Below are 14,057 nucleotides of genomic sequence, written 5' to 3' on the forward strand. Positions count from 1 at the left end.
TCCCACAGATTCACTTCTTTACCTTTCCTCTTCATTTCACAATCTTAAAGATGACTTGCAACAAGAAACTATTTGTTTCTTGGCATTGGATATCCTAGAAGTTTTTCACATGTGAAATATCAAAAGTGTTGAATATGTTCTTCCTCGATGCTTCTGCAAGAGACTTTGAAGAAACTGTGGGCAGATCACAATCTTTTCCAGCCTATATAGGAACTGTTTGCTGTCAAAAAAATGCTCATCAGTTTCTCAGGATTTGATTTAATCGGGTATCAACAAAAACAAAATGCAAAACAAAGAGAAATCCTAATGCAAATTGTATTCTCTGTGGAGCATATTCAGGTTCTGGTTTGATATTTCTCAGTAGGGGTTATCATAAACATTATTCAGTATGTGTCCTAGGAGATGCTGAAGATAAGGCATAGAGTGTTTAAAAATGAAGGACAAAAATGTACAAAATTTAAAAAAAAAAAGTAACTGGGTGATTTTTTATTTTATATTACTGAGGAGAAAAAAATGACCCCAACTGCTTTTATCTGTTCCCTCACCCTCAATTTTCCATAGAATAATTTTCCTGTATCTGTTTCTACCAGTTTTGGGGAGTCACAAAGCAAATGCTGGAAAACTAAAGCTAAAGCATTACATTCAGAACGATCCTACCTCTCTGTAAAGATAGCCTCTTTGTTTTTCTTGCCTAACATTTTATTACTTGGGATTCTGCATGACTTTACAATCTTTGTTCTTCTGAGCACATCTGCTCCTGCTGTTTGTTCACCACCTGAAATCATAAGCGTTTGTTGGTGACCTCACAATTAGTTACTGTGAAGATGATTAGATTGTCACCAACAGATGATTATGATTTCAGACGGTAAATGAGCAGCAGGAGCAGATGATCTCCTAAGGAACAAAGATACTTGATCTCATGCAATTGTTCTCAGGAAAAAACAAGCAATGAGAAAAAAGTAAATAGACACTCAGAAGAGTTTTGCAAATCTATGATTAGGAAATTTCAGCATTTGTCCATAACTAATAAGTATTTTAGTATTTTTACATATACCTAAATAATAAGAAATATAGAGTAGGGATATAAGGAGTATAAAAAGTATGGAAGTACATGGTGTTACTGTTAAGTCCTAACTGTATGGTTACATTCAAATTATTACCTAGGTGCATCTTCACCAGTTTTGGGAGGAGAAAAATAAATGCAAAATAAATTGTATTTTCATGAAATTTTGCATGTTAATAGGTCTTCACTTTGGAGGAAACAAAATTCATAGGAACTCTATAGTTCTGGTACAGAATAGCTTTATGAATTTTTTTTTTATAGTCCTCTATATGTTTATTTTTCAACTGGAAATTTTGATGAAGCCCTCCAGTAGCTAATTTAATGCCTGTGTATTTGCATGAGCGGTTTACAGTTTTGGGGGTAAAGTTTTTGTTTTGTATTTCAGACATTTTAAATTGGAATGAATCTGTGTTATATTTTACTGAAGTATTTGCTTTGGGGGTATTTCAAAGGTGATTTGCAGTGGATTGTATCCATTTTTACTCACTAATTACTGCTTTGTTGGACTTCACATTTGAATTGCTTCCAAACATACTAAACTGTCAATTACAATACGCTGTTGCTAGGAGTTAGATTGATACGTCGGTAGTTTTATTGAATTATTTGTCATTCTGAATAGAAACTGCAGTAAGAAGGGTTGACAGCACTGCTTATTTGACATAGCACAGGCAGGAAGGTAGCTTTCAGTCTGTTTTTTTTTTAAACAAACTTACTGCCAGGTTAGCATTATACCATTATTGCATGTTTCAGAGAGCAGTTTCACCAGCTGAGCAACTGGTTTGCACTGTGTATGTGTCACCACTGTGACTAGAGTCTCTTAAAGAAGTTGGTTATGCTTAAGTAACACCTTACCTCTGTAGCTACTGAGTTTATGTGCTAATTTTAAGAGAGATTTATCCCATCTTCTACAGAGGATCTGAGATAATCATCTTTTCTTTCTAACTGAAAACCCAGGAGAATCAGATTTAGAAATTGAAGAGATTTTTCCAATTTTGTCTCTCCCCTGGGTCATTGAACTTTGGTGTTCCAAGGAACCTATTGTGTGGCTCTTGGGTAGTACAGATTATGCATATGTAAGAAACATACCCTTGGGCTTTGAGGGTTGTGATTTGATTGCCTTCAGGCTGAGAAGGAATTGAATCCAGGCCTTCAGCTTTCTAGGAGACTGCTTAATCATTAAGTTCTTCATGTATAAAGAGGGAACAGCCACTATGACAGTAGATACGCCTCTCTGGGGGAAGAGAAAATTTCAGAGAAATTCATCTTTTGCTTTTCTCAGTCCTCTGAAATTCTTACATGAATTATATTTGTTCAAGGTTGATAGATTTTATTCCTTTGAAAAAATCTGCATATTACATGGCGAGGCAGAGCTCTTTTTTGATGTTAACTCTCAAATTCAGATTTAAGAATGTAATTCTGAAAATGATCTGCATTTAGGTTTATGTCTCAGCCTAGGCAAACTGAGCAATATCCCACATTTAACCTTAATATACTGTATTCTAAATACTTTCACTTTTCTGATTTTTTTTCCTTTTCCCAGCCCTTTTCTCCCCTCCACCCTGTTCTCACCTAGAACCCACCGGATGCATCACCGTTAAAGTAGGATGATAATTTCCTTGAAGAACTGAATCACTTGAACTGAGGCTTTATTGCTGTCAGAACCAAGACTTAATTCTCCATTCTCACCTCTATCCTCTTTCCTTACATCAGACATCTTACCCCTATGACTTCCACTCCCCCACTGCTCTCTCCTCCTCTGATTTCATCTTTGCTCATACCTACGCTGTGCTTGTTGATGTCCCCCTTGACCTTCTTAGTTTCAGCAACCTCTCTATCCTCGTCTATTAGACTGGCTTATTCTTTCATCTCTTCTATGTGTAGGTCATGCCTTTGTTTTCATCATCACAATTCGCACTCCCCTCTTAAGTTGTTAATGAATGGTCTTGCCTGCACAGGTCACTCTCCGGTTGCACTTAGGCACTCTCCTAATTGCTTTACCCTCTCAAAAATCACTTTTTTGCTGCTTTTACAAGCACCTTGATCTGTCAGCTCACTAGCTTGATTTGCTCCTGCTCCAAAATTTGCTAATCCTCTCTACTGATAAGAGCACTGTCCTTTCTTTTGCATTTTATTGGTTCTTTTCAGAACCTGCTTCATCTTAATCTTAGATTTTGCTGGTACACTGAAATATTGTATGAAATTTCCAATGCAGAAATTATCATGTAAAAATAATGGTGTAGGTGTTTTGCCTATGTCTATAAAAACATTTCAAAGGATTTCCTATGGAAATTCCCAATTACAACTACTAAGTCTTATTTTTACCAAAGTATTATGATCCCAAGTAGAGGAGTAAAGCTTCTGGATATTTCAAAACAATTTTCTCACATAGGTTAAACACCAAATCTTACAGAAAATGTATAGAATAGAATTTTAACTCTCCTGTGATAGTACAATTTTATTTTTGGCTGTACAGGAAACATTTTAGTAAAATTAAGGATATCAAGACCTGACTTCACAAAGAAGTAAATAGTGTTTACTTCGGTGTCATGGTTATTTTAAGGTTAAATAAACTAGTATTTTAATGAATGGTTTTATATAACATCAATTTGTTTAAGGTCATGTAGAGAAGATCATTTGATTGAAAGACATTGTGTAATGACAAAACATTTTTTGATGTCTGTATATTGGAGTAGCTGGTGACTTAGAAATACCACAGATAGCTGTGTTAAGTAAATAATGTTTGTATCATCGCATTTCTAGCCAAGATTGTGTGTAGACTATTACTGAGAACATTACTGAGGCCATACTATTTTCCTATTCAATTGTTTGACTAATGTTTTCTGAGATTCCCAGTGATGTAATAAGATTTTTTTGAAAATATTCTAGTATGTAAATAAGCTTTTACAATTAGTGTAGTATCAAATCATAACAATTTCTTTTTATGATAGTATTTACATTATTCAGTCTTGGTATTGAAATATTTATTTTTATAAATTCTCTTCTTTTTTGCTCTAAGGGGTTTTGTAATAGGCCATATTCTAAGATATGTTGAGAATCTGCCAGTTCTATGGAGGAGTCATTCCATTTGAAAGTCCTCTGAAAATGCCTCTGAAAATGTTGTCCATTTTAACTTGCATTATAGTGAAGTCAGGGCTGGATTTTGATCTAACTCTTGCTGCTTAATACCTTACTACAAAATTTTACCACATATTTTCAGCAGCACAATATAGGAAGGCTTTACTCAATTTGAATACAGGTAGCGAAATAAGAAGTAAGCTTTTTTGATGATTATTGACTGAGTTTTTTATGCAGTTCCCGAAATACTGATTATCACAGAATGGTAGAAGAGTTGGTATAGGAAGGGACCTCTGGAGATCATCCAGTCCAACCCTGCTGCTCAAACAGGGTCACCTGGAGCAGGTTGCCTAGGACCAGGTTCAGTCAGCTTTTGAATATCTCCAAGGATGGAGACACCAAAACTTCTCTGGGCAACCTGTTCCAGTGTTGAACCACCCTCACAGTAAAGAAGTGTTTTCTTATGTTCAAGTGGAATTTCCTGTGTTATAGTTTGTGCTTACTGCCTCTCATCCTGTCACTGGGCACCACTTATATCTCTATATAAACAGTGTTCTTTCATCTATTAATGTGTTACTTAAAATACTGAGGTGTTAATTTATGAGCCTGTCGTGTACAGGATTATATTTTGGTCCACTTTGCATAGCTACAGAAGACACAAAAATGCTCCCTTATGCTGGTGACCCACGCCAGTGGTTGTAGTGCAGGGAAGAGTACATGCTCACCGGGGATATCAGTGCAATTCATACATTAGCTGACACCACTTCTGACACACCAAGTATAGCTTTCCTGTTGGACAGATGGGAGCCCAAGGAGCAAGTTATGGTCCTCCAAGAAAGAATATGTTTTAGACCAAGTATACTACATGGCCTTGAAACAAGAAAAGTCATTGAGTGAAGGCAGAAGGAGAGCATCCCTACAGTGCTGATCAAGTAGGAAAGAGAAATTTAGATCTGGTATGTATGTGGATTAAAATATAAACCTGGTCCTGTAGATCATCTTTTGGAGTTGAATGATAAAATCAAAATCTCAACCTTTCATGTTTTCTAATCTTCCTGACAGAAATAAAAATGTGAAAATGGGGCACCCATGTTACCCATGTAGAGATTTATGCATCTGACTCTGCAAGCAATGCTATCATCACTCTGAACATTTCTTAACTTTATAACCCACTGCTGTGGGGTAACTTGCCACTGTCCCTGTAGCAAAAAATTCAGTTTATGAGGAGTCTTTTTACAGGAAGGCTCATTTGGTGATATTGTCAGTAGTTCTCCCTCCCCACCCCACAGCCCCCATGCACAAAGTTCCTCAGATGGGTAAGTGTTGTTTTCCATGAGCTCCAGATGGAGTGAAGGTCTAGATGGCGAGGAACCCTTCTGTAGAAAGGTCCCCTGCCCTCCCAGGTAGTGGGAACCTGTATAAAAAGGATCAGGGATAAAAACAGCACCACTCAAAAAGATCTTTTGARGCCTGCTTCTACTACTGCCACTATGAAAAGAAGTGGAATCAAAGCACAGAGGTTATGCTTCAAGGGGAAAGCTTGTGAAGGATAGTGAGGCCCTTTGGTACTTTAATCAAACATTTGCTGTAGAATCTAAACTGTTTTGCAGTTGTCAAGCATGTGACAGCAGAAGTAGACAATGGAAGATCAAGAAATTTATTCTTAGGTTAGAGAGGTCTTCAGTTTGGTTTGGGATTTTCAGAGACTATAGCAGATTTTACAGACTGCAAACAATTACCGCCAAGAATGAGTAAGACATGTTTTTAAATGTTAGTGATTATACTGTGTAGCTAGCCTGCATATTTTCATAACACGTTTGCCCATAGGTTTAAATATATATGGAAATTATTTTAACATGTTTGATGAATGTACCTCTAAGCTATGTCCAGCAGAAGGTGCAATGTTATTGGTGTAAATGGTGGTATTGTAGTTCCTGTGACTGTCCTAACAGTTACGATGTTACCTTTAGAGTATGTTGAAGTTAGTATGGGATAAGTTTATGTTTAGCAGACATAATGTAAAAATTATTTTTTTCAGATGACTAACAAATGTATGAAAATATCATTCACGTAGTGAATAATATTCTCATGCAGTGTGGAAAACTGTTAGAGCATAGTATTTCTTTTCCCGTGTTTTTTATTAAAGCGCTTGTTTGAAGATGAATTATGATAATTTCTGGAGACTTCTTTTGTTCCTACAGTTACTTTTCTCTTGATGTCATTCTTCTCATCTTGTGATAACATCATTACCGCAGTAACTAAGTTGTTATGTGTACACACTTTTAGAATTCAACAGAGTTGTAATAGACAAGAAAGAGGGATGATACTAAAAAAATCCTCAATAACATTTTAAAAATGGTAAAGAGTTATAATAAATAAGCGCTGGATAGAAGTTTTGAAAGAGACCAAGTTTCACTGCCTTTTTAAAGCAGATGTCTAAGTAGTTTCATGAAACATAGGCACTGAATATAAAATTTTAATAGCTTGCAACTATAATGTCTGGAACATTACATTGCTTGGTTTCCAGAGATAATCAATGATGGTAATATAATACCTGCCTCTCGGATCCAATGTATGATTTAAATTCATTATTGCTTATAAAGCACTTTGAAGTCTTTAGTTGAAAGGTGTTACATAAGTGTAAAAGTACTATTATTATTATTATTAATTTAACAGCACCATTAGAGCAAAGTTGGTACTTTAGGAACATTTGCTATCCTATGCTCAATAACTTTTTATTCATCATATGCTGCATATTAGTTATTTTAACATTTAGAAAGCTTAGTAATCTGGAAGTGTTCCAAACTATTGTTCCAGACAGCAGTTAGATATCTGGGTGGATCATGTAAAAACAGTGAAATGGCTGAGAAAGCATGTAAAATGTTTGTTTTAAGTAATATTACATCAATGAAACAGACATCTGCAGTACTGGATTTGGTTTTAAACTTCTTTAAACTTTTTTTTTTTTTCAAGTTAACATTGTGCTATTTTTTTCTAAAGTTGATTTTTTGGGGAGTAATATCATATTATTTCTAAGCAAGTATATTGTTTTACCTCCTTCTGTTTAAATTTTCATTTCTATTTCTCAAGTGTTTGTATAAAATCAATTTTACAACAGGCATCATCTTAGGAGGTACTGAACACCTGTCACTCAGTATCAGGACAAGAGGCAATAGACACAAACTGAACCACAAGCAGTTCCATCTGAATATAAGAAAAAACTTCTTCAAACTGTGAGGGTGACAGAGCACTGGAGCAGGTTGCCCAGAGAGGTTGTAGAGTCTCCTTCTCTGGAGATACTCAAAACCTGCCTGGATGCAATCCTGTGCAACGTGCTCTAGGTGACCATGCTTGAGCAGGGGGGTTGGACTAGATGATCTCCAGAGGTCTCTTCCAACCTCAACCATTCTGTGATTCTGTGATTGTTGTAACTGTTTGTTTTCGTAACCAAACTTTAACAGCCAATATCTGTAGTATCTATTTTGATTTTCATTCTTGTTATCTCATTTACAAGACTATTCAAAAAAAATGAAAAATGATGGACCACAGGGATTATAGCCTCAGAAAAGGGTATATAATCACTCTATTGTATGGATTACACACTATAAAATAATGTTGCCTGTTGACACAGTAGTTATATCTGCAAGGTTATATTCTAAATGTCRCACATGGGACAACTTGTCCCACATGGAGCAAAAATTCTACTAGGGGAAAAAGAAATTTTAGGGACTTCATCCTCCATCCTGAATTTGTGCCTGGCTCTAGAGAGTTCAGTGCAGGAGTCTCTCCTCTTGCAGTTAGCTGTCAGCGTGGATGAAGTGCCCTTGGGTTAGAGGTCAGGGTCTGACCAGACTCTGCAGCCCCACGTAGGAAAGGTAGAGAGCTGATTACTCAGTTGAGCAATAAATACATCTGTCTCTGCCTATATATATATATATATATATATATATATATATATATATATTTGCCTATTGCAAATGCAACTGCAGGCATCTACACTTTCTCTCTAAGCAATGGTATGGAGCATTGTGTGGTTTGCTGTCTGTAGGCTCTGGAACAGTCTTTGGCTTTGTTTTCCTCCAGCAGCAAAGAAGTTTAGTGCAGTTGTGACTCGGATGTTACCTGTTACACACCTTTGCACTGCACAGAACAAGCAAGGTCAAAATTTGGGGCCTTGTCCTTCTATACTTAACTCATTCAAGTTGTTCTGTCAGCATCAGTGGAATTACTTAGCTTAATACAGATGACAACATCAGGCTTTGCCCCCTAGTTTTTACTGCCCTAATGTAAAATTAATAGCAGCACTCTTTAAACTATTCAAGCCTAACAGTGTAACCAGATACTTTATGAAACTTTGTTAGGCCTTTTTGAATGGCATAAGCTGATATTCTCTCTGAAACCAATATTAAGTTAAAAGCCAAATGTGTGAGTAAATCGATTAAAAGATTCACCTGTAAGCAGTTTGCTAGGTCAGCAGTGTGGAAGTTCGATTTTTGCYGTGTAGTTGAAGATGAAGTTACTAATTAGTGGTAATATTTTTGAGTCTTCTCCTTGCAGAAGATATCTTGTTTAAAAATATTACTCGTATTACTAGGATTAAAGGAATCCTTTATAGGAAACTAGAAATTAATTCTCTTCTTTGAATTTATTCTACATTCTGAAATAACTTGAATATGCACTGCAAGTGAATTAAGCATTGAACCAGGCAATTTCTCATGGAATTGCTAAAGCAGTTAACAAACAGGTTTATCATTCCTAAAATGAAGTGCCATATGGCTCAGGTTCACAAATGTTATTTTCAGGTATATACTAAAAGATTAAGTATGCTATTAGTATGATATTAAACATTCTCAAGATTACTTTTCAATTTATTAATCATAAGAAAGCGGTTTTCCTCTTATATCAGCAAACTGGGTACTCAGGTTTCAAACAAATACTTCATTGTATATGAAAACTAACAAAATTCAGCCTTAATTCTGCACACAAGAATATCAGCAAAACTGCTCAAGTATGTACCCCTTTGTACAAGTGGGCTGAGGGTCAAGATGTTCTCTGAAAATATATTTAAAATTTTGAAATTTAGACAAATTATTCCTGATTAACCTGTCAGTAGAAATACTTAAAAGTTTCCTGCAATTCATGTGAATAAATTTAGATCTTTTTGATATTCCTGTAACTCCTGTTGATGTTAATCATGAACAAAGAAAGCATGTATGTTGTCCAAAGCAAGTAGCTATTTGCAAGCTATAGAATGCCATATGTAGCCAAATACAAAAAAATTCTCTTCATTGGAGAGCAGACAGTCAAATAAGAGTCATTAGCACAGTAATGATGTGGCTGCAGGGCAATTTAAGAATATTTAAGCACAGGCTACTGTTGTAATTCAGAAAACATTTTAAGCCAGCATAAGGCAGCACTGCTACTGCAAGAAGCAGTCCTGCCCTTCTTCTGCCTCCGACTGCTCGTTCTCACGAGTGTCCCTGCATGGTCCTACAGGTGCCTGTGCTGGCACAAGAAACAGAGCAGCTGGAGAGTACAAACAACAGCTGTAGGTGGGAGAGAAAAGAACTACTTCTTATGGTGATAGTGCTGACATAGGCTAGTTTAAATTATTTTTCAAACAACAGACTGAATTGTTGTATCAGGTAGGAGGCAGAAGATTGTAGTTAAATATTGTGCTACTAATTGGAAGTAACATCAGTTCCTTATGGTTTATAGATCTACAGACCTTAACTGTTCACATTGTGTACTCTGTGCATGCCGCAGTTTTAAAGTCCAGGTTTATAGCTTGGGACGAGTGGGAAAGAGGAAATAGAGGGGCATTTCATACCTGTTTTGTTGCTTAAATAGATTACGCAATTTGATTTACAGTTTCTGTAAAGAAAGAAGAAACATTGCTTTTAAATACTTGCTTTGTTTTCAGGTGAAAAGTATTTTAATGAGAATTGTCTAACTGTCAAACCCATGCTAGGGTAATGAGAATTTGCTTTTATTTTCAGCACCAAAGGGAATACTCCATCTCTCTCCTGATGTTTATCAAGAGATGGAAGCAAGCCGCAACAAAGCAGCCCCTGGTACCACTGTAAGCTATTTGTCCTCCAAAGAAATGAGCCAGACTTCTAGCTCTTTCTTCAGCATATCTCCTACAACAAATAGCACAGCTACAATTGCCAGGGAACTTCTCATGAATGGAACATCCCCAACTGCCGAAGCCATAGGTCTAAAAGGAATATCTCCTGCTTCCTCCTGTTCTGCAGTGCAGCCTTCAAAACAGCTGGAGTATTTGGCAAGGATTCAAGGCTTTCAGGTATGGGAAGGGGAAAATGAAGCTCTTCAACCAGAATCATAGCATTGCCATCAAGGTTTCAATCTTGCCCTCTTGAATGTGGGCGTGCATGTAACTTATCTTGTAAAATTAGCTGGTGTCCAAGGCAGTTTCTGGGTCCAGGGGATATAACCCTGCCCCRATATACATGTCCCTCCTTCTCTTTTTTGTTCCTTCCTTCCATTCACTATACTACAGGTCATCTTTCTCTCCTTTGATTATTTTCCTTAAATAATTACAGGCTTAAATGATGCTTTTTACTTGCACTTCTTTGAGTGTCTTCACCTCTTGGCATTAGAAGCTTTACATACTGCTCTGATGTTGGTTTCTCTCTTACAATCTGATCCAGAAGATACTGACATATTAACTTAGTGTTCGTCTTCTTCTGAGCTGGGTTGTTAAAACTGTTGTTCTGGTTTCCTTCCTGCACCTGTTGGTTGTAACCGGTAGAACAAAGTTATGGTCAGAAGGTGCAACCTGAAAGCAGACTTGGTGTCGGTGCAATGTAGAATGTTCTCAAGATCACACTCAGTCCTAGTGAATGTAGGATGTACCATGCTGGATCAGCGTATTAGTCCATCAGCACTGATAACCTGTATCCAGCACTGGCAAATACTGTACATTTCATATGGCAGTGAAAGCCTCTGTAATACATTCAGTCATTTCTGCAGTCTAGAAGATGGGAAAAGGAAGCCTCTTCCTGATCACCTTTAGAAAATTACATGCATAATTACATGCGTATATATGTATAGTTGCTCATTTTGTTGTGTTGCACCACTGGAGAATAGGACCAGCTGTGTAGAAATACTCTTTTTTCCTGTCTTAGGGTTTTTTATTTTTCGTTTCAGAGTTGTGAATTTGTTTCATTTGAAAACTTGGCTTCATATGTTTTAGCATATGTAATTTGATCATGTAACCAAATTATGGAAATGGGAGGTGTCTGTTAGAATTTTTGCATGCCCGATAACTTTTTTCATCAAAGCCCATGTAATTAACAAAGTATGCAGTTGTTGGAAGTGATTTAAAAGAGGCTGCTAAAATTTGAGAAATAGCGCCAGGTATTTTGTTGGCATAAACAGCGTAGTTCAATTACAGATAAGTAAATCAGATCTCACCAGTTGTGGATCTGGTCCAATGTTCTTTCTCTCTAAAATGTACGCTCAGATTTCTTTCAGTCTTCATTTTAAAATACATCATTTTTGATTCATTAGTTTGAATTTCTCTTAATACAAGAAACAGTAAGAGTGTAAACCTTATCGCAGAAGAGTTAACTGCTAATAGGAATTCAGTTTCTCTGAGTTCCATTTGTTATCTGCCTACACTAGAAACGGATGAATTCTGATGAAAAGAAATTCAATCCGTCAAGTTTTCACTGCTTGCTTTCACATCTTGTCAGATTGCTTGTGTCTACTAGTAACACTTTATTTTCATAGAACCAGTGCACAATTTATGTTATTGTTTTGATTCCTACTTGCCTACAGTATGTGGTTACTGTAAAATGCTTAGTTGTGTTTGTCCTGTTTTTTTCATGCTTTGATTCTAGATGCTTATGTAGAAATTGTTTTTAAAGGGTCTTACCTTGAGCCAAAAATATAATCCGTTTCACTCATAAACTAGACTACTACTTTTTACTTGGCCCTGATACAATACAACAAGTTTGACAGAGAATTTCTATTATTAACATATATCCTCTCTGTATATGACTGATGGTTTTACATCATATTAGCATGCTTTTTAACACCTCGCTTGAATAAGTCTGGTATTGATGTGAAACTCTGCCACTGCTGGATCACTGAGCTGAGGTGGAGCTGTGAACAGAATCTCTGTGGGAAATGGCTTAGTGGCCTGTCAGGTGCATATCACAGGTCTCTTCACCATTTCAGTGTAGAAAGCTCTTTGTGTTTAAGAGTTTGAAAGCCTATTTCTTTGCAGGTTAACTTTCTCAGGCATATTTACTAAGTAGAAAACTACTGCATTTACAAACAGGTAGCTTGTTTCATGTTGACCCAAAATGATTTTTAAATTGTTAGCATGTATTTGTATTCTGGTCTGGATGATAACCATAGTTTTGTCTTTCATTGAAGAACGTATACATTCTGTTCTGTTACAATGTATTTTTGAATTTTTAAAAAAATCAATAAATACGCATATGATGTTTCATTTGTAAATGTAAAAAAATGTTATTTGCTTATTTGAATGTTTCTTTGAACTTCTTTAGCTGCAGAGCACACGTCTTAAAAATGTGACTATTTAATTTAAATTCTTCTAAACCATTTGTATATGATCTCAGTCGTGTTCTGTTGTAAGCCCTTAATATTAAGAGTTATTGGGACCAATGTATGGAAAAATACTAAAAAAAATACATTCTACGTTTTATGGCTTATTATTCTAAAGGCATTTGTAATTGATAAGCAGCAGCTCAGTGTCACTGAAAAACAGGTGTTTTGCTTGGATACTTTCAAGGCTCAGGCTTCAAATTACCAGTGATAATTAAACCAAAATACTTTACAAGCAAGCCATTACAAAGTCTGAATAAAGTGTTTTTAGTGCTTGCTCCATATTTATGGATACAATCTACCAGTTAATTATTTTGCAGGCTTTGCCCAGAGATTGTTTAAAGGAAGATTCAGCTTTGGTTAAAATTGTTATTTTTAAGTGACTGTGGTGTTTTAGTCATTGTTTTGTAACTGGATTAGGAAAGTTATAGTTACATTTGCTGACAATTTAAGTGCAGTAAATTATTCAGAGTGTTTGTTTAAACTGAAACATTTAGAGGAACTGTTTACACATGAATAATTTGAACCTCCAGTCTTTACTGAGGCAAAACACAAGTTGCAGGTAGTTAGAGTCCAGTAGGAAATTCCCCTGGGAGTTTCCATGAAGTAAAGACTGTAAAATTTAAGAGGCCGTTGCTGAGAGCCCGCAGTCACTGTGCATGGATGGAGCCATAATGGGTCACAGTGATGTTAGTATTACATTTGGCTTGCTGTCTTGGCAGGACTTAGATATCTTAACTTTTTCTCTGTAGTGGCTACATAATAAAAGCTCACACAGGATATAGTTTCTATTTGATACATCTCATTGATTGCAATGATTTCACAATGTATCTGTTTGGGTTTTTTTTCACATCTGTTTAGTTGATTGATTTGAATGTTGTATGTGGGGCATTTCCAAATATTTCTCATTTTCCCAACAAGTAGTGAAGACTTACATTTCTGAGTGATTGTACATACTTGAGAAGTCCTGCTGGACACTCTAGACTCAGGATTACTTGTAGCCCATACATTTCAGCTTGTGGTTTTGAACTGTAGCGAGAGATGGGCCTAAACCAAATCTCTACACCTGTATCAGGGCTGACATTGAGGTCAAACCTTTTCCTACAGTGACTTTAAGCAAAACCAAGAGTCCTGCTTTGCTGAAGCTTGGATTTGGAAATCAGTCTTGGAGTGTTTGCATCTTATTACTGAGATATGTTTGTGAATTTCAGGTAAATTGTAATCTCAGTAAATTTCAAGTAAAGATCTATAGTTTTTGTCTAATCTCTATGTAATTGCAAATTTCTTGGAGCAGGACCCACAGGTCAAAATTTAAAAA

At 36.1% G+C, this 14,057-nt stretch overlaps 1 protein-coding gene across 2 annotated transcripts in view; it reads left to right on the forward strand.

The window, feature by feature from the left end:
• STAU2 (staufen double-stranded RNA binding protein 2) overlaps positions 1–14,057 on the forward strand; it is a 175,897-nt gene that overhangs the window by 66,526 nt on the left and 95,314 nt on the right. For both annotated transcript variants that reach the window (XM_026056293.1, XM_026056294.1), the window contains exon 11: positions 10,138–10,445. In XM_026056293.1, coding sequence (XP_025912078.1) covers positions 10,138–10,445 — 308 coding nt within the window. The remainder of the gene's footprint in view (positions 1–10,137; positions 10,446–14,057) is intronic.

This window comes from Apteryx rowi, unplaced genomic scaffold (assembly GCF_003343035.1).
Source record: "Apteryx rowi isolate R43461 unplaced genomic scaffold, aptRow1 scaffold_130, whole genome shotgun sequence".
Taxonomy (NCBI): domain Eukaryota; kingdom Metazoa; phylum Chordata; class Aves; order Apterygiformes; family Apterygidae; genus Apteryx; species Apteryx rowi.